Below are 23,273 nucleotides of genomic sequence, written 5' to 3'. Positions count from 1 at the left end.
TCTGTTGCAGTTTCTGTAATCAGCTCAATTTTTATAAGGATAGGTTATTAGCCTTCTTATTTCTTTACTGCTCACAAGAGGCTACACAGAGGGGACAAACAAGGACAGACAAACGGATTAAGTTGATTATATCGACCCCAGTGCATAACAAGTACTTATTTGATCGACCCCGAAAGGATGAAAGGCAAAGTCGCCCTTGGCAGAATTTGAACCTAGAATGTAGCGGCAGATGAAATACTGCTAAGCATTTCACCCAGTGTGCTAACACTTCTGCCAGCTCGTCACCTCCAAGACTAGGGGTTGAGCAGAAGGTTATTAGCCTTCTGCTCAACCCCTAGTCTTGGAGGACTGGGTCTTTTCTCGAGATGGTTGGACAGCTTTTATTGTAGCATTGGGGTTGATAAATAAGCAGTAGTTGAGCACTGAGGTTGATTTAATTGACTTAACCCCAGCACCAAAATTACTGCCCTTGTGGTAAAATTTGAAGCCAATGTCATTTAGGTGTAATAGCATTTCTTTTATTTGTTTCAGTCATGTGACTGCGACCATACAGGAGCAGTGCCTTTAAGAGTTTTTTTAGTCAAGAAAGTCTTATTCTTTGTAATCCTAGTACTTATTCTATTGCTCTTTTGCTGAACATAAGTACACTAACATCAGTTGTCAAGTGGGGATGGGGCGACAACCACAAACATAAAGAGACATACACATAAATATTTATATACATATATGATGGGCTTCTTTCGGTTTCCATCTTCCAAATCCACTCACAAGGTTTTGGTTGACCTGCAGCTATAATAGAAGACACTTTCCCAATGTAGCATGCAGTGGGACTGAACCCAGGATCATGTGGTTAAGAAGTAAACTTTTTACCACACAGCCACTCTTGAACCCTTGTATAAATCTGTTTTTTTATATCATTTACTTGTTTCAGTCATTTAACCTGTGGCCATACTGAGGCACAGTCTTGACAAGATTTTTTTTTTGTTTAGTCAAACAAATTGGCCCCCGGTATTCATTATTTTTGTGTAATGCCTGGTACTTGTATTGGTCTCTTTTGCTGACCCACTAAGCTATAGGGGTGTAAACACACCAACACTATTTGTCAAGCGTTAGTGGGGACAAAAACTAACACACACACACACACACACATGTATATATAAATTAGAGAAAAACCACTATTATGCAATTCAAACAATGGTAGACATAAACCAAATCATAAATAAAAAATAAAATATATTTTAAAACATATATCTAGATCACAAAAAATACAGAAATGAATAAACAATATATAATAAGTAAAAAGACCACATACGTTTCATGGCTATAATTTAAATTTGAATTACAATTAAATTAAAATTTAATAGAAAAACTATTCAATTTAAAATTATAGTCACTCCTCAGGTCATTTAGGTGTAATAGTAATTCCTTTATTTGTTTCAGTTTTCATTTTTGTATTTTTTGTGATCTAGTTATATGTTTTAAGATATATTTTATTTATTATTTATGATTTGGTTTATGTCTATCATTGTTTGAATTGCGTAATAGTGGTTTTTCTCTAATTTATATATATTATATATTTATATTGTGAAATTTGATTTAATACTAAATTGAATTTTTCCCTGTAAGCTTGGAGTTATACTCCCTAATATTATTATCATTATTATTATTATTATTATTATTATTATTATTATTATTATTATCATTATTATTATTATATATATATATATATGAAGGGTTCTTTCAGTTTCCTTTTATTAAATCCACTCACAAGGCTTTGGTTGGCCTAAGGCTATCGTAGAAGACACCTGCCCAATGTACCACTCAGTGTCACTGAACCTTACCTATGTATTTTTATTTTCTTCAGTTATTTTATTGCGACCGTGCTGGAGCACCACATTGAAGAATCTTTAATCCAATGAATTGACTCCAGTACTTTCTTTTAAGCCTGGTACTTATTCCATCGGTCTCTTTTGTTGAACCACCAAGTTACTGGGACATAAACATACCAACACTGGTTGTAAAGCTGTGGTGGGAGGACACAGACACAAAGATACACACACACACATACATACACACACAAACACACATATATACAACGTGTTTCTTTCAGTTTTCGTCTACCAAATCCATTCACAAGGCTTTGGTTTGTTGGTTGGAAAGCAAGCTTCTTATTTCTTTATTGCCCACAAGGGGCTAAATGTAGAGGGAACAAACAAGGACAGACAAAGGGATTGAGTCGATTACATCGCCCCAGTGCATAACTGGTACTTAATTTATCGACCCCGAAAGGATGAAAGGCAACGTCGACCTGGGCGGAATTTGAACTCAGAATGTAACGGCAGATGAAATACTGCTAAGCATTTCACCCAGCATGCTAACGTTTCTGCCAGCTAGCCCATTTTTTTTTCTTTACACTTACAGCACCTAGGTTTCCCAAGTGGTCATCCATCTAAGTACTTACTAGGCTCAACGTTGCTTAACTTGGGTGATTGGACGAGAACCGGTGCTTTCAACGTGATATGGCTGTAAGCATGCTTCTTATCACGCAACCACACCAGCACCTACGTATACATACCGCTTTTTCCTTGTGCCTCCAATATTGTAGTATGGTTGATATTGTCCATGATAGATAAAGAATACACTCTAACAGTGTTATAACAATACAAAATAGGAACGTAATGAACCAACAATCTTTTACGAACCGACGATCAATATTTCCAACACACTAACTCGAACTGTAAACTGTACCTGGACTTCAAAGACCAAACTACAAACTGCCAATTACATCAGACTGCTACTATTTATACCTAGTGGTTCTGTCTGTTCTCGTCAGAGGGTGTTATATTCTTGCCACAATACATACAAACTATGTGTGGTGGTGGTGGTAGTGGTGGTGGTGGTGGTAGTGGTGGTGGTGGTGGTGGTGGTAGTGGTGGTGGTGGTGGTAGTGGTGGTGGTGGTGGTGGTGGTAGTGGTGGTGGTGGTGGTAGTGGTGGTGGTGGTGGCGGGGTGGGGTTCATATATATCCATATATAAATGTCCAAACATATTCATATTAGAAAGCATACATATGCGCTTGTGAGTTTCCATCCATGTGTACATTCAAAGAGTTCTGATTCAACAACTGACCAAGGCGTAGGAGTGGCTGTGTGGTAAGTAGCTTGCTTACCAAACACATGGTTCCAGGCTAAGTCCCACTGCATGGCACCTTGGGCAAGTGTCTTCTACTATAGCCTTGGGTCAACCAAAGCCTTGTGAGTGGATTTGGTAGACGGAAACTGAAGGAAGTCCGTCGTATATATGTATATATATAACGGGAAGGTTTACGAAAATAAACAAAGGACGAAGGCAGGTGGAGTACAAACAAACAAATGTATTAGTATAGCACTCAGGAATAGAAATAGAAAAAGTCTTTTATGTTTCGAGCCTACGCTCTTCAAGAGAAAGCTACACAGAAGAAACAAGGAGAGAGTTTTTACGAACAAGTTCAGAAGTTTAAAAGTTTGTAGACGTTGTGGTGTATTTCAAGGATTTCACATCAATAACAAAGTCACTTTGATCCGTGTAGGAGTATATATATGTATATTTATATATATATATCATCATCATCATCATCATCATTTAACGTTCGTTTTCCATGCTAGCATGGGTTGGACGATTTGACTGAGGTCTGGTGAACCAGATGGTTGCACCAGACTCCAATCTGATCTGGCAGATGTATGTATGTGTGTGTGTATATGTTTATGTGTCTGTGTTTGTCCCCACCAATATTGCTTGACAACCAATGCTGGTGTGTTTATGTCCCAGTAACTTAGCAGTTCAGCAAAAGAGACTGATAGAATAAATACTAGGCTTACAAAGAATAAGTCCTGGAGTCAATTTGCTCAACTAAAGGCGGTGCTCCAGCATGGCTGCAGTCATATGACTGAAACAAGTAAAAGAGTCAAAGAGTAATAAGTAATCCAATTGCTTAATCAGCTCAGCTCCATATTCATTGATTTATTGTTTAAGTGGCTAATTATTCCACAGACACGGTGTATTCTTAATGTAATCCTAAGGCAGAACCAACATGGCAGTCTGATTGACAAAGCTGCCCTTTCAATTACTGTTATAGTTAATACATGTCACTTAAACACATTTGCACACATAGGGACAAAGCAGTTGGGGAAAATTACACTCAAATACCAAAGGTGAAGTAAAATATCATTTTATTTAAGCTGAAGAAACTTCACCAAATATTACAGTTCTATATTTAAGAGATGTGGAATTATGTACATTTACATTATTTACATTCTACGGATATTTGTCCTCATCTTGTTTATTGTTAACACAACATTTCGGCTAATATACCCTCCAGCCTTCATCAGGTGTCTTGGGGAAGTTTCGAACCTGGGTTCTCATTCCTAAGGTACTCTTCGATGTTATTAATAATTATAATAATAATAATAATAATAATAATAATAATAATAATAATAATGATAATAATATTAATAATAATAATAATAATAATAATAACATCGAAGAATACCTTAGGAATGAGAACCCAGGTTTGAAATTTCCCCAAGACACCTGAAGAAGCCTAGAGGGTATATCAGCCAAAATGTTGTGTTAACAACAAACAAGATGAGGACAAATATCCGTCAAATGTAAATAATGTAAATAATGCAAAATTTTCACCAAATATGTATCATCGTCATCATTAACATTAGTGTTCCATACTGGTATGGATCGGACAGTTTGAGAGGAGCTGGTAAGCCAGAGGACTGCACCAAAATCCAATATCTTGGCATGGTTTTTACAGCTGGATATCCTTCCTAACGCCAACAGCAAGGTTCTGGGTTCAGTGCCATTGTGTGTCGCTTTGGGCAAGTGTCTTCTGCTATAGCTTCAGGCCGACCAAATTCTTGTGAGAGGATTTGGTAGACTGAAAATGAAGGAAGCCTAGCACTGACCACTTCCCAGCCCCACATACACACACATGTCATGGTCACCAGCCCTCTTCCACATGCACATACATACTCTCTTATGCACACACACACACCTTAATTTTGGGATTACCACTACTTTATTATCTCCCCTTCTTCCTAGCTCTGCTGTGTGACCCCTCTGTCCGGCATTCACCATGATACATCGCTAGCCACTACACATTCTTTATTTTCTCTCCATGTTCCTTTCTGTGGAAGAGCATAGGCTCGAAACGTTAAAGACTTTTTCACTTCCCAAACATTGAAAACTAATACATCTGTTTGTTGTCTACACCACCTGTCTTCATTTTTTGTTTTTTTTGTGAATTCTCCCCATATAAATACATATAGATATATATATATATATATATATATATATATATATATATATATATATATATATATATATATATGAGCAAAAGGCCCCCCTCCCCCCGTCCAATGGACGGTGCTGAGTTGTCAAACATTTAAACCAAATTTTCTCAAAACAATTTGTCCGACCATCCCATAGATCTCCCCTTTGAGAAACACTGATTTAACCTAAATTTGAGACACCAGCAAAAGAGTGATGTTCTTGCATGTACAAATGCACATTCCCATGACTTTATCGATCGCATTCTCACTTGGAATCGATTTTTGTAATTTTTTCAAGACTTATACACGACCTGATAACGTCGGTATCTACATATCAAATTTGAGTACAATCGGATGGAGGATGACGTGATCCTAGAAGACACACAGACATCACACACAACGGATTTTATATATATATATACCCAAAAACTTTTCAGCACCTCCTTGAATATATATATATATATATATATATCACCGTGACTGACCAGGCTATCAGATGTTGCTACACATCGCTGGTCACAATGCGCTTCGCATTGTTTTAGCCTTCAAATGACACCTCACCACTGGCAAAGTGACCAGGCCAACAGAAGAAAGAGTGAGAGAAAGTTGTAGCAAAAGAGTACAGCAGGGATTGCCACTACCCTCTGCCGGAGCCTCGTGGAGCTTTTAGGGTTTTTTCGCTCAATAAACACTCACAACACCAGTCTGGGAATCAAAACCATGATCCTGCGATCGCAAGTCCGCTGCCCTAACCACTGGGCCATTGCATTTCCATACACACACACACACACATATATATAAATTTTAATAAGGGTGAAAAATTGAATATCAATTTGATTAATATCAATTTAAAACCAGTGGCCTAGCATATTGAAAAATCTGAAGATCCAGAAAAATGTTTTTTATATATATATATATATATATATATATATATATATATATATATATGTATATATATATATATACATATATATACATATATATATATATATACACACACACACACCACACAGGTGCAGGAGTGGCTGTGTGGTAAGTAGCTTGCTTACGCACTACATGGTTCCGGGTTCAGTCCCACTGCGTGGCACCTTGGGCAAGTGTCTTCTACTGTAGCCTCAGGCCGACCAAAGCCTTGTGAGTGGATTTGGAAGACGGAAACTGAAAGAAGCCCGTCGTATATATGTATATATATATGTGTGTGTGTGTTTGTGCTTGTGCCCCTAGCATTGCTTGACAACCGATGCTGGTGTGTTTACGTCCCTGTCACTTAGTAGTTCGGCAAAAGAGACCAATAGAATAAGTACTAGGCTTACAAAGAATAAGTCCCGGGGTTGAGTTGCTCGATTAAAGGCGGTGCTCCAGCATGGCCACAGTCAAATGACTGAAACAAGTAAAAGAGTAAAAGAGTAAAGAGTATACACACAAACACACACAACAGTCTTCGACACAGTTTTCCTTCAAAGCCTGTGTATGCATGATAAGCATTCTACCATTCAGAAATAGTTTTGCTTTATTGTTTGTGCAGCAAACACACAGACACAGCTGTTTGCTGTTATGAAGAATGATGGAAAATGTCAATATTGTTTGTCATGTAACGAACACACAGACACAGACATAAAACACGTACATCTGATAAGCATGCACACACACACACACTCTCAGTTGTATATTTTCACAACTGATAGGTATCAGCTATCTTACCAAAACATATATCTATATATATATAGATAGATGTGTGTTTATGTATGAGTGTGTGCATGTGTCTATCTGTATATGTATGTACAAATGTGTGTGTGTATATATATATATATATATATATATATATATATATGCGTAGGTGTGGCTGTGTGGTAAGTAGCTTGCTTACCAACTACATGGTTCTGGGTTCAATCCCACTGCGTGGCACTATGGGCAAATGTCTTCTACTATAGCCTTGGGCCAACCAAAGCCTTGTGAGTGGATTTGGTAGACAGAAACTGAATGAAGCCCGTCGTATATATGTATATATATACATATATATATATGTATGTGTGTGTATATGTTTGTGTGTCTGTGTTTGTCCACCCAACGTCGCTTGGCAACCGATGCTGGTGTGTTTACATCCCTGTAACTTAGCAGTTCGGCAAAAGAGTTCGATAGAATAAGTACTAGGCTTCCATAGAATAAATCCTAGGATTTATCTGCTCAACTAAATGTGGTGTTCCAGCATGGCCACAGTCAATGACTGAAACAAGTAAAAGAGTATATATATATATGTGTGTGTGTGTGTATGTATATAAATGTATTTCAATATGTATATATTACTGCTCTATGCATTAGAGTGTGCTTCCTTCTCAGATATATGATACATGGACGAGATATATATATATATATATATACTAACAGTATCGCCCGGCGTTGCTCGGGTTTGTAAGGGAAATAACTATATAAGCATTTTTAGAGAGTTATAGCCAAAAAATAGCAAAAAAATACATTAAAAATGGAAAAAAAATTATGGTAAATTTTTTTTAAATCGTTGACTCATCGTAGACATTTTTAGAGAGTTACTTCCCTTATATAATAGCGAAAAAAATGCATTAAAATGGAAAACATTATGGTAAATTATTTTTAAAATCGTAGACTCATCGTAGACATGCGCTAATACCCAGAAGGGCTCGATATGAATCACGACTATAAGATACCCGCTTTTGGTTAAACTGCACCGCAAAATGTGGGAGTTGTTAGGAATCTAAATCGTAGGAGACAGACACACAACTTGACTTTTATATATAAAGATATATACATACATACATACACACATCATCATCATTGTCCTCCTTTATTGTCCATTGTCCATGCTGGCATGGGTTGGATGGTTTGACCAGGGCTGGCAAGCTGGAAAGCTGTACCAGGCTTCAGTCTGATTTGGCATGGTTTCTATGGCTGGATGCTCTTCCCAATGCCAGCCCCTCTGAGAGTGAAATGGGTGCTTTTATGTGCCACCAGCACAGGTGCCATTTGCATGACACCAGTATCTATACCATGACTGCGATTTTATTTGGCTTGATGGATCAGGCTTCTTCTCAGGCATGTCATAATGCCAAAGGTCTCAGTCGTTCATTATTTCCTCCATGGAGCCCAACACTTGAAGGGGCTTTTCACGTGTCACCAGCATCTGTAAGGCCCAATGCCGAAAGGTGCTTTTCATGTGCCTCTGCTATTCTCCTATCAATGCCATCACTGTCATGACCATTGAGTGTGGATGAGCATGCTATTTGTGTGGCCCATTGACCCTCCCTCTCCACCTTCCACTGCTTAACCACCCCCTTTTTTTCTTTTTTCTTTTTCTTTCTTTTTTTTCTTTGTTTCTTGGTATTTAAATGTTATCAATAAAATTTCTGAAATTATATAAAGGCCTCTCTCTCTCTCTCTCTCTCTCTCTCTCTCTCTCTCTCTCTCTCTCTCTCTCTCTCTCTCTCTCTCTCTTTCTCTCTCCTCCCCCCTCTCATCCTCCCTCTCTCTCTCTCCCTCTCTCTCTCTCTCTCTCTTCATCTCTCCTCTCTCTCTCTCTCTCTCTCTCTCTCTCTCTCTCTCTCTCCCTCTCTCAGTTCTTTTTACCCCTTGTAGAGCATAGGGCCTCAGCAGTTGTTTTCCACTTTTTGCGGTCATTTGCATGTTTCTTGACTGCTTCCCATGTCAGGCCTGTGCTCCTGAGCTCATCCAAAATGCTCCACTTCCATGTTTGCTTCGGGTGTCCTTGCTTCCTTTTCTCCTGCGGGTTACAGTCAAGTGCTTGTCGTATCACATTTGAGGGTTCTTTCTGCAGTGTGTCCCCGATCCATCTCCATTTCCTTCATCTAATCTGAACATGTATGGGCTCCTGGTTAGCTCTTTCCCACAGGTCGGTGTTTGACACTCTGTCGAATCACACAAGTGTTGAGGGAGAGGCACCAGTATCGCCTCACGCTATTCGGCATGTGTGAAGTAAGGTGGAACTCTTTCGGAGAGATCAAATTAGAGACAGGCAAAACACTTCTCTACTCAGGAGAGAGAGAGAAGCCTTCATATAATTTCAGAAATTTTATTAGTAACATTTAAATACCAAGAAACAAAGAAACAGAAAAAAGGGAAGAAAAAATCAGGACATTTGAAAAAAGGAAATGGAAAAGGGGTCATGATCCCAATACCGTAAATCCTCGAGTATAGTCCGCCCTTGAGTATAACACGCAGGGGATTTTTAGAGGGATGTACCTCTTAAAAACCTAAGGCTTGTGTATAATACGCACCCCTTCTCTAACTTGAGTCAAGGAGGTCTATATAACGTCCTTGGTTTGTAAAAATTTATACGGTAACGTCCTTTATTATTATTGTACATATAACATAATGCAAACGTGTAGCTTTTTTGTGCATTTTGTTTGCAGAAAATAAAGAAATAACAGTAATAATGTTTAATAAATGTTGCTTACTGCAAGTTATGGATGATTCTTTTATGACTTCATTGCTTTCAGGCTTAGCTTAAGGTATTTTCGCGCCCGACATCACAAAATGCTTCTGAATAAACATTGCGGGGCAGCAAATAGAGACTTGGACATTGCTTAGGAAATAATTTTCATTTCTAACCTAGTGTATAATACTCACTAGGGATTTTGACCTTTAAATTTTGGGAAAAAAATGCAGATTATACTCGAGGATTTACGGTATATAGAAATACAAACTAAAACTGCAACTTTGTTTCGCTTTCCTTTCCCTTTTACTTCGTATCTTCTTACATTGTTCCAACCTTTTGCAACAAATCTCTCTAAAGTTATACTACACAATGCTTCACCAAAACTATGCCATTTTAACTTATCATAAATTTATATATTGTTTTTTTTTTCTCCAGAATTACTCTTTGAGAGGCTTTATAGCAGAAATAGCTACCATATAAGGTAAGATATCTTCCTACTTGCTTACCCTGCCATATTGGTCATTAATAACTACTCTATAAGATTTGATCTACCTATCTAACCCTGTGCATGCATACCTGTGTGATTAACACGTTAACTGCCACGTGTTCCACAGGTGGATCCTTGCAAACTTCACACAACCACCATAAGCTCCCTTGGTGGTACATTTTCATAATTTGAGAAAATACTTTATTCTCAAGCTAAGTAAAATCACTGTCTTCCACACATACAAGGTTGTCCTTTCAGGTGCTGGGGCCACTTAAAAAGCACCCATACCAGTGCTGTGTAAACACACACGTGCCAGTGACAGGTAAAAAGCGCCTGGCACACTCCATTAAATGGTTTGTTTTATGAAGGGCATCCAGTCATAGAAGCCATGCTAAAGCAGACAGTTGGAATCTGGACAGCTCCCTGCTTGCCGGCTCCATGTCAAACTGACCAATCCATGCCAACATGTAAAAAAAAAATAATATAAATGCACCCTTTTAAAGCCTAGCCAGGCTCATGGGCCTGTAACAGGATCTGTTATCGTTTCACTGAAAGGGTGTCGATCCGATCCAGTCACATACAATTTAGTAAGACATAACAGACGAAGTCAGGTTATGGGTGAAAGACAGCAGTTTGTTTATTAATTGCGATGGCGTAAGTATATCTGATGGGAGAACGACAGCCTCTGATGTACAGCTTCTTCTTGTTCGTTTGTTGAAGTGGTTCGATGTCGTTCGCGGCTAAGTCGGTGAGGTTATCAGAGTCTACGAAATGCACGTCTGTTCGCGTCGGCTGTCTTGCCAGAGAGAAGGATTTGAGTTTAGCGGGCCTAAGGGATCGTTTCCCGCACATGCGCATGGGGAAGACTTCCGGTGGCCACCTGGAAGTAGTCTCATTCTGCGCATGCGTGCTGAACCCTACACAGTAGCATCACTACAGGCCCAGTTTCCATGGCATATGTGCTCCCCAGCTGGATGGGACGCCAGTCCATCGCAGCGTTACTCATTTTTGCCAGCTGAGTGGACTGGAGCAACGTGAAATGAAGTGTTTTGCTCAAGAACACAATATGTCGCCCGGTCCAGGAATCGAAACCACAATCTTACGATCATGATGCTGACACCCTAACCACTAAGCCACATGCCAACATGTAAAAGCAAACATTAAACGATGATGATGATGCTCGACATGGTTTTGAGGGTATTTAAATAACATGAGTGTTAAATATTAAAGTTTAATTATGAAATATAAAAATGTAAAAAAAATTATATCTTCTTGTAATTAAATAGCATGCAATGTGACCACGTGAAATACGTGGCATCACCGGTAAGTTTTAGTGACAGGCTGTAGCAGTTAATGTGTTAAGAACCTTACTCCACAACCCTTTGCTTCTGGGTTTGATCCATGCATGTGTGGCATGTTGAGCAAGTTTGTCTTATACCATTTAGCCTTGGGTTGATCAATACTTGTGAGCAAAATATATTTAAGATGGAAACTGTATTTTTGTTTGTTATACTTATAACTAAGACCCTTTCCTGAGTTTTGTGGTTCAATACTGATCAAAAGCAAAAAGAAAAGAATGAAAAAACCAGACTTGTATGGTAGTTTGGTAAGAAGTTTGCTTTCCAACCACATGATTCCAGGTTTTGTCCCACTCTCTTGAACACTGGGCAAGTGTCTTCTACTATATCCTCAGGCTGACCAAAGCTATCTAAGAAGATTTGGTAGATAGAAACTGAAAGAAGTAAGGCAGTGAGCTGGCAGAATCATTAGCACACCGGGCAAAATGCTTAGCGATATTTCATCTGCCGTTACGTTCTGAGTTCAAATTCCGCCAAGGTCAACTTTGCTTTCATCCTTTCAGGGTCGATTAAATAACTACCAGTTATGCACTGGGGTCAATATAATCGACTTAATCTGTTTGTCTGTCCTTGTGTGTCCTCTCTGTGTTTAGCCCCTTGTGGGTAGTAAAGAAATAGGTATTTCGTCTACCGTAACGTTCTGAGTTCAAATTCCGCCAAGGTCAAGTTTGCCTTTCATCTTTTTGGGGGTCGATAAATTAAGTACCAGTTACACACTGGGATCGATATAATTGACTTAATCCCTTTGTTTTTCCCCTCTATGTTTAGCCCCTTGTGGACAATTTGGTAGATAGAAACTGAAAGAAGCCTGTCATGTATATAATGAATCAACCCCAGTAATCACCTTTTGTTAAGTCTGGTCCTTATTCTATCAGTTTTGGGTTTGTTTCCACTGCTTGGCATTTGTGGGAGTGTCTTTTACCATAGACTGATCTAACCAAAGCCTTGTGAGTGGATTTGGTACATGGAAACTGAAAGAAGCCTGAGTGGCTCAGCAAAAATAAATGATAGAATAAGCACCAGACTTAACAAAAGGTGATTATTGGGGTCGATTCATTGTATACATGACAGGCTTCTTTCAGTTTCTTATTTCTTTATTGCCCACAAGGGGCTAAACATAGAGGGGAAAAACAAAGGGATTAAGTCGATTACATCGACTCCAGTGCATAACAGGTACTTAATTTATCGACCCCGAAAGGATGAAAGGCAAAGTCGACCTTGGCGGAATTTGAACTCGGAATGTAACGGCAGACAAAATACTGCTTGAGCATTTCGCCCAGCATGCTAACGTTTCTGCCAGCTCGCCACCTTTTACCACACAGCCACACCTGTGCCTAGCCACCTCTTCTCACTGCTTGAAAACCAGTGTTGGTTTGTTTACATCTCCAGTTCAGTAAAGAGACCACTACAATATGTACCAAACATAAAAATATGTACTGGGGTTAATTTGTTCAACTAAACAACTTCATGCTGTTGCTCCAGCATGGCTACAGTTCCATGACTGAAAGAAGTAAACGATTAATGATATAAAAATATTTTCAGCACTTTTATTCTTTTATTGTTTCAATTTATTTTAAGTTATTATAAATCTTTCATTAATATTAATTTCGCCTAAGGCAGTCAGCTGGCAGAATTGTTAGAATGCTGGGCAAAATACTTAACAGCATTTTGTCTAACTTTACATTCTGTGTTCAAATTCCACCAAAGTCAACTTTACCTTTCGTCCTTTCGGGGTTGATAAAATATGTACTAGTTAAGTACTGGGATAGATGTAATCAACTTAACCCCACCCCTGTAATTGCTGGCCTTGTGCCAAAATTTGAAACCTGTGTATCAGTTAGTTAAGGCGGCAAGCTGGCAGAATCGTTAGCATGCTGGGCAAAATGCTTTATTCTTTTATTCTTTTACTTGTTTCAATCATTTGACTATGGCCATGCTGGAGCACCACCTTTTGCTTAGTGACATTTCATCCATCTTTATGTTCTGAGTTCAAATTCAGTTGAGGTTGTCTTTGCCTTTCAAACATTCAGGTTGATAAAATAAGTACCAGTTGAATACTGGGGTTGAATGTAATCAACTTAACCTCTCCTCCGAAATTACTGTCCTTGTGACAAAATTTGGTAGTGAGCTGGCAGAATTTTTGACAGGAGTGGCTACTTGGTAAGAAGCTTGCTTCCCAACCACATGGTTCTGAGTTCAGTACCACAGTGTGGCACCTTGGGCAAGTGTTTTCCACTATGACCTCAGGCTGACCAAAGCCTTGTGAGTGGATTTGGTAGACAGAAACTGAAAGAAGCCCGTCATTTCATCCTTGTTTCATATACATTCACTGCTTTCTTCCAAGGAATGTAATGCTCTTAGCTTATTTTCCCTTGGGACTGGGCAGATTGGAGCAATCTCGAGTATAATCAGCTGAAATTGCAAAGATAATCTGGAACTCGACTGAGGATAGAAAACTCCGAATGATCCGTCCTTGTTTTCCTTGTATTGTCTGTCTGGATATTTTGTTTTCCTTTTTTTTTTTTGTTTCACCTAACTGTCTGGATGTTTTGCATTCTTGTCCCATTTTTGTTTTTTTTTATATATAAAATATAGCAGGGTATGTACACTTTGGTCTCTTATATGTAAGTATATATATATCTAAATTTTGTATGACTCTATTGTTCTTTGTATTCTTTCTTTCTTTCCTTCTTTCTTTCAGCCCTTTCACACTTCGTTCATTCTATTCACTCTCCCTCTTTCACTTCACTGTGTCTCTTTCATTTTTCTTTTGCCCTTCCTTAATTCTTCTATCCCTCTACCTCTACCTCTCTCTCTTCTCTCCCCACGTGGCTTCCTTATACAACAGAGACAATGAAAATCACTTGGGGTCAACTCAGTCAACTTTCGTTTTCATTCTTTTAGGGTCAATAGAATAAATTCCAGTTGAGTACAGGGGTCGATGCAATTGACTTACCCACTCACCCAAAATTATTGGCCTTCTACCAAAATTGGAAACCAATATTTGATTTTGCCTTTTATGTCTGTTAATTTCTGCTGCATTTTTGAAAGATTTGTTTCATTCTGTGAATTTTATGGAGATTTAATATTTTATATCTTTGCAATATTTTCCATTTCTCTTCTTTATTTGGTGTAGTTTTTTATTATTATTTTATTGAAGTGTTTCTAATTTATTTTTCAGGCTTTTATTTCAGTGTCTGACTCTTTTGTCTGAAGTACCAACGTTTTTTAGTCACTTTCATTCAGTTTATGGTAAGTTGATCACAAAGGCAACTTGGTCATTGCTATCACCATGGTGATATGATAATAATCATCATCATCATGATTTGTTGTCTGTTTGAGCCAGTTCATTTCATATGTATATATATATGTGTGTATATATATAAACAATTGCAGCATGGAAGGTGTTTATAAACTATTTAAGAAACACACAAAAACTGTTAGATTCACTTCAACATTTAAATTTAATTTGCCAAAATATTTTCGGCGCTTTAAGATCGCAACGTGTTCACTGACAAAATTCCATGCTGCATATTTACATACATTACATATATTTACACTTCACAAATCGAACAAAAGTACTGTAGCGGCACAAGCAGTCAGCACCATAATGGATGAGATCTGGCGGCAGCCATTGCCATCTCCGAGACTGGTGTGAGACCTCACCTGCATCCATTTGCCATGCACGAGATCACAACGAGGCTCGCGATAGAAAACTATATAAAGGGAAAACCCTCTTCAAATCTCTCTTTTTTGGCGCCACCTCACAGCAGCGCTTGCTGAACACACCACTGGCTGGAGGTAATTTGCACCCGCACTATCAGAGCTTAGGATGGCAGCTGAGAGCAGCACACTTCACCTTTCGTTAAAATAAACCAGTTGTAAATAGCATTTATGCTTGAAGTCTTTTCTCTTTGCCTGCCGGAAGACTGAACTACATAAAGAACAAGAAAAGGATGATTGAAGGAGACGATATTTCTCCGATATCATAAACCTTGCCTTCCATCATTAAAGTATCATATCTCGAAGAACTTGCATACAGAGAAAAGAATATGTTTAGCACTTAGTGAAATGCGTTAGACCCAGACACGTTGAATGTGAAAGTATATATGTTGGGTTATGTACTACACAGAACTGACTGCAGAAGCAACAAATGTCCTCCTCTCCCACTCCAACACAGTGTGAAGTATACTAATAATGCATGTGATTGACCTCAATTTGATCATAGGCATTACCTACCATCCTCCTGATGTAATTAACCATGGAGGTAACTTCTGGGGTGTTTTGTCACACATAAGTTAAAATGCTGGCAGAAACGTTAGCGCATCGAGCGAAATGCTTAGTGGTATTTCGTCTGTCGTTACATTCTGAGTTAAAATTCCGCCAAGGTCGACTTTGCCTTTCCTCCTTTCGGGGTCAATAAATAAAGTACCAGTTTCGCACTGGGGTCAATGTAATCGACTTACTCCCTTTGTCTGTCCTTGTTTGTCCCTTCCATGTTTAGTCCCTTGTGGGTAGTAAAGAAATATAAGTTAAACCCTAAGTGAGGCCAGCCCACAGGCCAATGTACTTTTAACAGAGGACTTTAATTTCCCTAGTTTCAGCTGAACTGAGGACTGTATCCAACATGAAACTAAACAACTAAACAGGAGAGATAAGAATACTTTCCCCGATACCACTAAAGACTTCTTCATGCAACAAATTATTACCCGTCCACCTAGGGGGAATGGCATATTCAGCTTAGGCTTACCACCAATACAGACTTCATTCACATCACTCAGGTCATGCCAGCAGCTGTTTGGGACTGCAACATTATACAATTATCTATATATGGTTCAAAGAGGGCAACACATACAAATAACATCAAACATGACTCACCCCTTGTGAACTTGAATTTCCGGAAGGCCTAGTAGAAGGAAATCAAAACTGAAATCCTCAAAACAAACATATTGGCAACCTCTGTGTTAACGAGAGAGTGAAATTTCTGTACGAAGACTTAATCAAGATCTGTTGGAAACCTCATATAAACATGCCTATTCCCATGAGAGTTCAGTTCTATGAGATGAACGGATACTAATGCATAACAGAACCAAACTAACAAAACATCTAAAAAAAACAGATTTTCTCGGCAGATAACATTAAGTAAAAAAGGAAAACAAAGAACATTGAAATGGATCTAAAAATATCTTATATAAAAGAAAAGTTCTTTTCCGTTTTGCTACACAAAAATCATCTACACTTAACCAGATTGGCCTGAGATAAAGTTGCCCGTCACAACTATCACAACACCATAATACTATTCTTAATAATCTCTTGTGAGGAATGGAAACTGACTGCATATACCTTGGATTTTGCTAAAGCATTTTCACAAGATTGATCATGGAAGCAATGTTCAAAGCAGTGCTGGAACTCTTGCGAAGTGATGCCTTTTAATGCCTCCATAGTTTTTTTCTACTCCTCTTCCACATCTGCAAAACGTTTTCCTTTAAGGACTTTTTTCATTCAGGGAAACAAAAAAAAGGTTTCAGGGAGCAAGATCAAATTAATAGGAAGGGTAGGATCAGGCCATTTTTGGTCAAAAACTGTCTCACACTCAAAGTGGTGTGCTCAGTCACATTGTTATGATAAAACCACCACTCTCCGCTTAGCCACAGGTCAGGGCATTTTTGTCTCATATGCTTCACAATTGCCAAATAAAATGTCTGATTGATAATTTGACCAGGAGGAACAAATTTTGTGTGGACAATCCTTTTGCATCGATGAAATAAATCAGCATCGTCTTGACAGTGAACTTTTTTGTGGTGTGATGTCATTGAATACATCCGTTGACTTGATTGCTGCTTTGTTTCCAGGTTGTAGCCATAGCCCCAGCTTTCATCACCAGTATATATGTATATATACTGGTATATATATATGTATATATATATGTATGTGTGTGCATATATATTTGTGTATCAGTGCCAGCCTCGCCTGGCCTCCGTGCCGGTGGCACGTAAAAAGCACCATCTGATCATGGCCATTTGCCAGCCTCGTTTGGCACCTGTGCCAGTGGCACGTAAAAAGCACCCACTACACTCATGGTGTGGTTGGTGTTAAGAAGGGCATCCAGCCTTAGAAACATTGCCAGATCAGACTGGGCCTGGTGTAGCCTTCTGGCTTCCCAGACCCCAGTTGAACCGTCCAACCCATGCCAGCATGGAAAGTGGACACTAAATGCTGATGATGTTTGTCCCTCCCCCCCAACATCACTTGACAACCGATGCTGATGTGTTTACATCCCCGTAACTGCCACGAGCAAAACACAAGTTTATAAGTAGTTTTCATGCTTTAGGAAATGGTCACTTGTTGCTTGAAGACCAACTTTGTTCAGAGCTGTCGTTGACCCCCTGAAAACTTCATGAAAATTCATGAACTGATCTTGAAGAACTGTCGCCAAACAATTACTCTTTTACTTGTTTCAGTCATTTGATTGTGGCCATGCTGGAGCACCACCTTTATTCGAGCAAATCGACCTCAGGACTTATTCTCTGTAAGCCTAGTACTTATTCTAGCGGTCTCTTTTGCTGAACCGCTAAGTTACGGGGACATAAACACACCAGCGATGTAAACACAAATATACACTCACACACACATACAGTTTCCATCTACCAAATCCACTCACAAGGCTTTGGTCAGCCCGAGGCTATAGTAGAAGATGCTTGCCCAAGATGCCACACAGTGGGACTGAACCCAGAACTGTGGTTCATAAGCAAGCTACTTACCACACAGCCACTCCTGCGCCTATAAAAAAAAATGAAATTTAAAGCAGCAATATTTCAAATTCTTCATTATGAAGAAATACACACCAATCACATGATTTGACATCAGATAACACAAGGGGGTATGTGGCTTAATGGTTAGGGTGTTGAACTCATAATCGTAAGATTGTGGTTTCGATCTCTGGACTGGGCAATGCATTGTGTTCTTGAGCAAAACGCTTCATTTCATGTTGCTCCATTCCTCTCAGCTGTAGAAATGTGTACCACTAGCGGTGGCATGTCGCTTAGTGGTTAGAGAGTTGGATTCATGATGGTAAGATTGTGGTTTCAATCTCTGGACCGGGCAATCTGTTGTATTCTTGGGCAAAACACTTCATTTCAAATTGCTCCAATCCACTCAGCTATAAAAATGAGTTTAGCCTGAAGAGGGATCAGCTCTGCCAGGCTTTCTCACCCTAGATAACTGCATGGCTGAAATGCCCTATTGACCCCCAAGGATTTAAGGGACTTGTCACTTGTCTACACAATGATTCAACGTGCTTATGACTTACAGGACTTAGGACTAATGATGTCAAACAATGCATCTTTCATTAGTCACATGACTAAACTGACCTCTGAGTGCAGACATCTCATTGGATGGATCTTATGAACCTTCACGGAGCCTTTGTTTAACCTACAGTATTTGGATCTTTACCTTTGATCTACAGATTTAAAAATTATTTTTTTGTAACTAAACACTTTCAAACTTCGGACACTGGTAGAATGTGTCATATAAAACATCTTTTACTCTTAGCATTTTTGAGAAAAACTTGTACCTTGGGCAATTGTCTTCTACTCTAGCCTCAGGCCAACCAAAGCTTTGTGAGTGGATTTGGTAGATGGAAACTGAAAGAATCCTGTTGTGTGTGTGTATCTATGTGTGTGTGTCTTTGCGTCTGTATTTGTCCTCAAGTAAAAGAATAAATATATATATATATATATAATCGTTTTTGATTTCGTATATTTTCATTTGTCTTGCTTATTTTTTACACTTTAATTTCGTGCTGAGTTTTTTCTTGAGAACACATTCTTCGTGGAAAATAGCAATTTTGGCGTCTATATCTAGCATATTGACTGTCCACTTTTAGTGGTCAGTCCTTTAAATTTTGTATGTAAAAAATATTTTAATCTTCGGATTTCTTTAATATGCTAGGCCACTGGTTTTAATTGATTAATATCAATTTCTACCCTTATTAAATTTTATATATATATATATATATATATATATATACATGTTTTCTTTGTATCTGTCACCCTTATCTTTCTTATCTGCAGGAATAGACTCCATAATTTCTGCACTCAATACCTTACAACAAATGAACCAGAAGAAACTGCTTGTAGATGGACTGATCTTGTTGCGTAATATATTACAGAGGTAGGTAGTTGTTACTGTTGCAGGGACAGTAGTGGTGGTCATAGCTGTATTGTCATTCTGCTATATCTACAACTGACCATTTTAGTTTGTGTCTGTGTGTAAATATATATATAGATAGATAGATAGATAGATAGATAGATAGATAGATAGACGGACGGACGGACGGACGGACGGACGGACGGACGGACGAACGGATGGACGGACGGACAGACAGACAGACAGACAGACAGACAGACAGACAGACAGATAGGGTTGATAAGATAAAATAGTAGTGAAATACTGGGGTAGATTTAATTTTCCTATGAAACATCCTGGATGTGAATGGAATTATAGCAGAAAATGGAGTCAAACTTTATCTTTAATTTTTCTAGGTTCATAAAATTAAGTACCAGTCATCTACTGGGATAGTCTCATTTAATAGTTATCTTTTTTTTTTTACTTGAAATACTGACTACAGTCATTTTATCACATAAAGAGTAGCTTTTAGAATCTTTTTATTCATAAGTCATTAAGCGTGCTAATGACTGTGTGCCAAGAAGCTTAATTCCCAACATGTTTTCGGATTCAGCCCCACTGTGTGGCACCTTGGCCAAGTGTCTTATATTGTAGCTTTCGGGCGACCAAAACCTTGTGAGTGGATTTGGTAGATGGAAACTGAAAGGATCCCATCTTATATATATATTGATAGAAATGGTAAGACAACAAAAAAATTAAAAAGACCTTGATATTATGTAAATAGAGGAATTTACATATAAATATAATATGTGACAATCATTCAGTAGCCATGATAAAACTCTAAGGGCATTTTTTCGATGGGCGGATAACTGAAGACATGGCGGCATGGGTTTCCGCCCCAACATCCGAAACTCAGAGTTTTATCATGGCTACCGAATAATTGTCACATATTATATTTACAGATATATATATATATATATATATATATATATATATACACATACATTTATATTTATATATATATATACATACATTTATATTTATTTATATATATATATATACATAAATGTATATATATATGTATGTATATGTATGTATGTATGTCATCAGTAGTTCATATATCTGAAAAAAAGGGCAGACTCCAAAGTATTGGAACAAAATATATATATATATATATATATATATAGAATATATATAATATATATATATATATATATATATATATGTATTTATTCACCCATGCTAGCATGGAAGGCAGACATTAAATGACGATTATGATATTTATGTGTATGTGTGTCTCTGTGTTTGTCCTCCACCACCATTTGACAAATGATGTTGTTGTGTTTAGCATACATCCCCATAACTTAACAATTCAGCAAAAGAGACTGATAGACTAAGTACCAGGGTTTAAAAAAAACAATAGGTACTGGACTAAAAATTCTTCAAGGCGGTGCCCCAGCATGGCCGCTGTATAATGACTGAAACGAGTAAAAGATAGAAGACATCAAATAAACACTGAACATTCCACAAACTTTTTTTTTATTGAGAATTAAAAAACACAATCTTATGCTTTAATTAACATTGACTTTGCCCTATGCAATTACCTTGATTATGTAATTAAGTGATATCAATAATTATATGTATTTGTTGAATACAAAAGAGTGTGCTCAGGATTTCGGTTTGTTAAGGTAGTGAGCCGACAGAATTGTTAGTATACCGGGTGAAATACTTAGTGGTATTCTGTCTGTCTTTATGTTCTAAGTTCAAATTCCACCAGGGCCGACTTTGCCTTTCATCCTTTTGGGGTCGATAAATTAATCGGCTGGCCCCAAAATTTTGTGCCTTGTGCCTAGTGTATAAAAGAAGTGTTAGCCCACCAGGCAAAAGGCTTAGTGGTATTTCATCCATACTCTCTCTCTCTCTTACTCTTATACTTGTTTCAATCATTTGACTGCAGCCATGCTGGAGTACCACCTATAGTCAGGCAAATTGACACCAGGACTTATTCTTTGTAAGCCTAGTACTTATTCTATCTCTTTTGCTGAACCGTTAAGTTACGGGGACGTAAAAACACCACCATCAGTTGTCAAGCGATGTTGTGGGGATAAACACAGACACAAACATATATACACACATACATATATATATACTTATACATGACGGACTGCTTTCAGTTTCCTTCTACCAAATCCACTCACAAGGCTTTGGTCGGCCCGAGGATATAGTAGAAGACACTTGCCCATGTTCCATGCAGTGGGACTGAACCCGGAACCATGTGGTTGGCAAGCAAGCTACTTACCACACAGCCACTCCGGCACCTCTATTAACTATAAAAACAGTTTTCCTTGCATCTTCTTCAGGTAGCTTTTAAATGACTGTGAAGAAATTACTCCAACATGTTTTTTGCCTATAACTTCATCTTCTGCCTCTACAAATGCCTCAAAATATGCAAAAATACTGTAAATTATCAGATTCAGAAAATTTTTCATGTAGATGTAAATTACAGACCACCCTGTCTGTCTTTGTGGAGGCAGAAGAGGAAGTAACAGAAAAGATATGTTTAAGTTGTATTTTAGAGTAATTTCATCACAGTCATTTAAAAGCTACCCGAAGAAGATACAAGGAAAACTGTATTTCATCTAATATAAAAACAAGCGTGGTGTTTTTATAAATTTATCCAGAGTCATGCCAGACGCAGATGAGGAGAGAAAATAGTAATTCAGTGAAGGAGGAGTAGTGAGAGTAATAGCCCTGACTGAGGGGGAGTGAGAGAAAGTAAGAGCAATGAGCGAAAGGAACGGGTGATAGATGAATAAGGAAGGAAGGGGTGAAAAAATCAGTATTTCAACTCTATGAGTATATGTGTGCGTGTACAAGGGAAGTATGTGAATGTTTGTATGTGTGATTATTTTGTACCTTATTTATATATACGATACTACAATTAGCCATCATTATTGATGGTACGTGGTCAGCTAGTAGGTAATAAATAAGTAGAGGTGGTCTTTTTTTTTCCATTTTTTCCATTTTCCCATGCATTTGTAGAGACAGAAGATATTGTCACAAAGTTCTGAGATTTTACCCATTATTTTGATGTCCATTCACAACTTTTCTGCACTACCAGCATGAAATCAAAAATCGTAAAAAATCTCTCCCCCCTACTGTCCAGTTTTAAATATAGTTGGGTTTTTTTCTGTTTTTACATTCTAAGTTCAAATTGTACCAAGATCAACTTTGCCTTTCATCCTTTCAGGGTTGATAAATTAAGTACCAGTTAAGTACTGGAGTCAATGTAATCAATCTAACCCCTCTTGCCAAAAACTTCAGGCCTTGTGCCTATAGTATAACAGATTATTATTATTAAGGTGTGTGGGAAGTAGCTTGCTTACCAACCACATGGTTCCAGGTTCAGTCCCACATCATGGCACCTTGGGCAAGTGTTTTCTACTATAGCCTCGGGCCTACCAAAGCCTTGTAAACGGAAACTGAAAGAAGCCTGTCGTATATATGTGTGTGTGTTTGTGTGTCTGTGTTTATCCCCCTAGCATTGCTTGACAACC

At 38.2% G+C, this 23,273-nt stretch overlaps 1 protein-coding gene and 1 non-coding gene across 2 annotated transcripts in view; one reads left to right on the top strand and one right to left on the bottom strand.

The window, feature by feature from the left end:
• The window catches only part of LOC118768257 (meiosis inhibitor protein 1-like), a 193,508-nt gene that overhangs the window by 105,168 nt on the left and 65,067 nt on the right, over positions 1-23,273 (top strand). Inside the window, exons 8-10 of the mRNA XM_036514370.1 lie at positions 10,180-10,225; positions 14,771-14,841; positions 19,662-19,761. Coding sequence (XP_036370263.1) covers positions 10,180-10,225; positions 14,771-14,841; positions 19,662-19,761 — 217 coding nt within the window. The remainder of the gene's footprint in view (positions 1-10,179; positions 10,226-14,770; positions 14,842-19,661; positions 19,762-23,273) is intronic.
• LOC115225518 lies at positions 2,413-2,531 on the bottom strand. Its single transcript, XR_003882945.1, has one exon. It is a non-coding gene; the product is annotated as a 5S ribosomal RNA (ribosomal RNA).

This window comes from Octopus sinensis, linkage group LG27 (genome assembly GCF_006345805.1).
Source record: "Octopus sinensis linkage group LG27, ASM634580v1, whole genome shotgun sequence".
In the NCBI taxonomy this organism is placed as follows: domain Eukaryota; kingdom Metazoa; phylum Mollusca; class Cephalopoda; order Octopoda; family Octopodidae; genus Octopus; species Octopus sinensis.
Note: the sequence above shows the minus strand (reverse complement) of the source record. Positions and strands in the feature narration are given on the sequence as shown.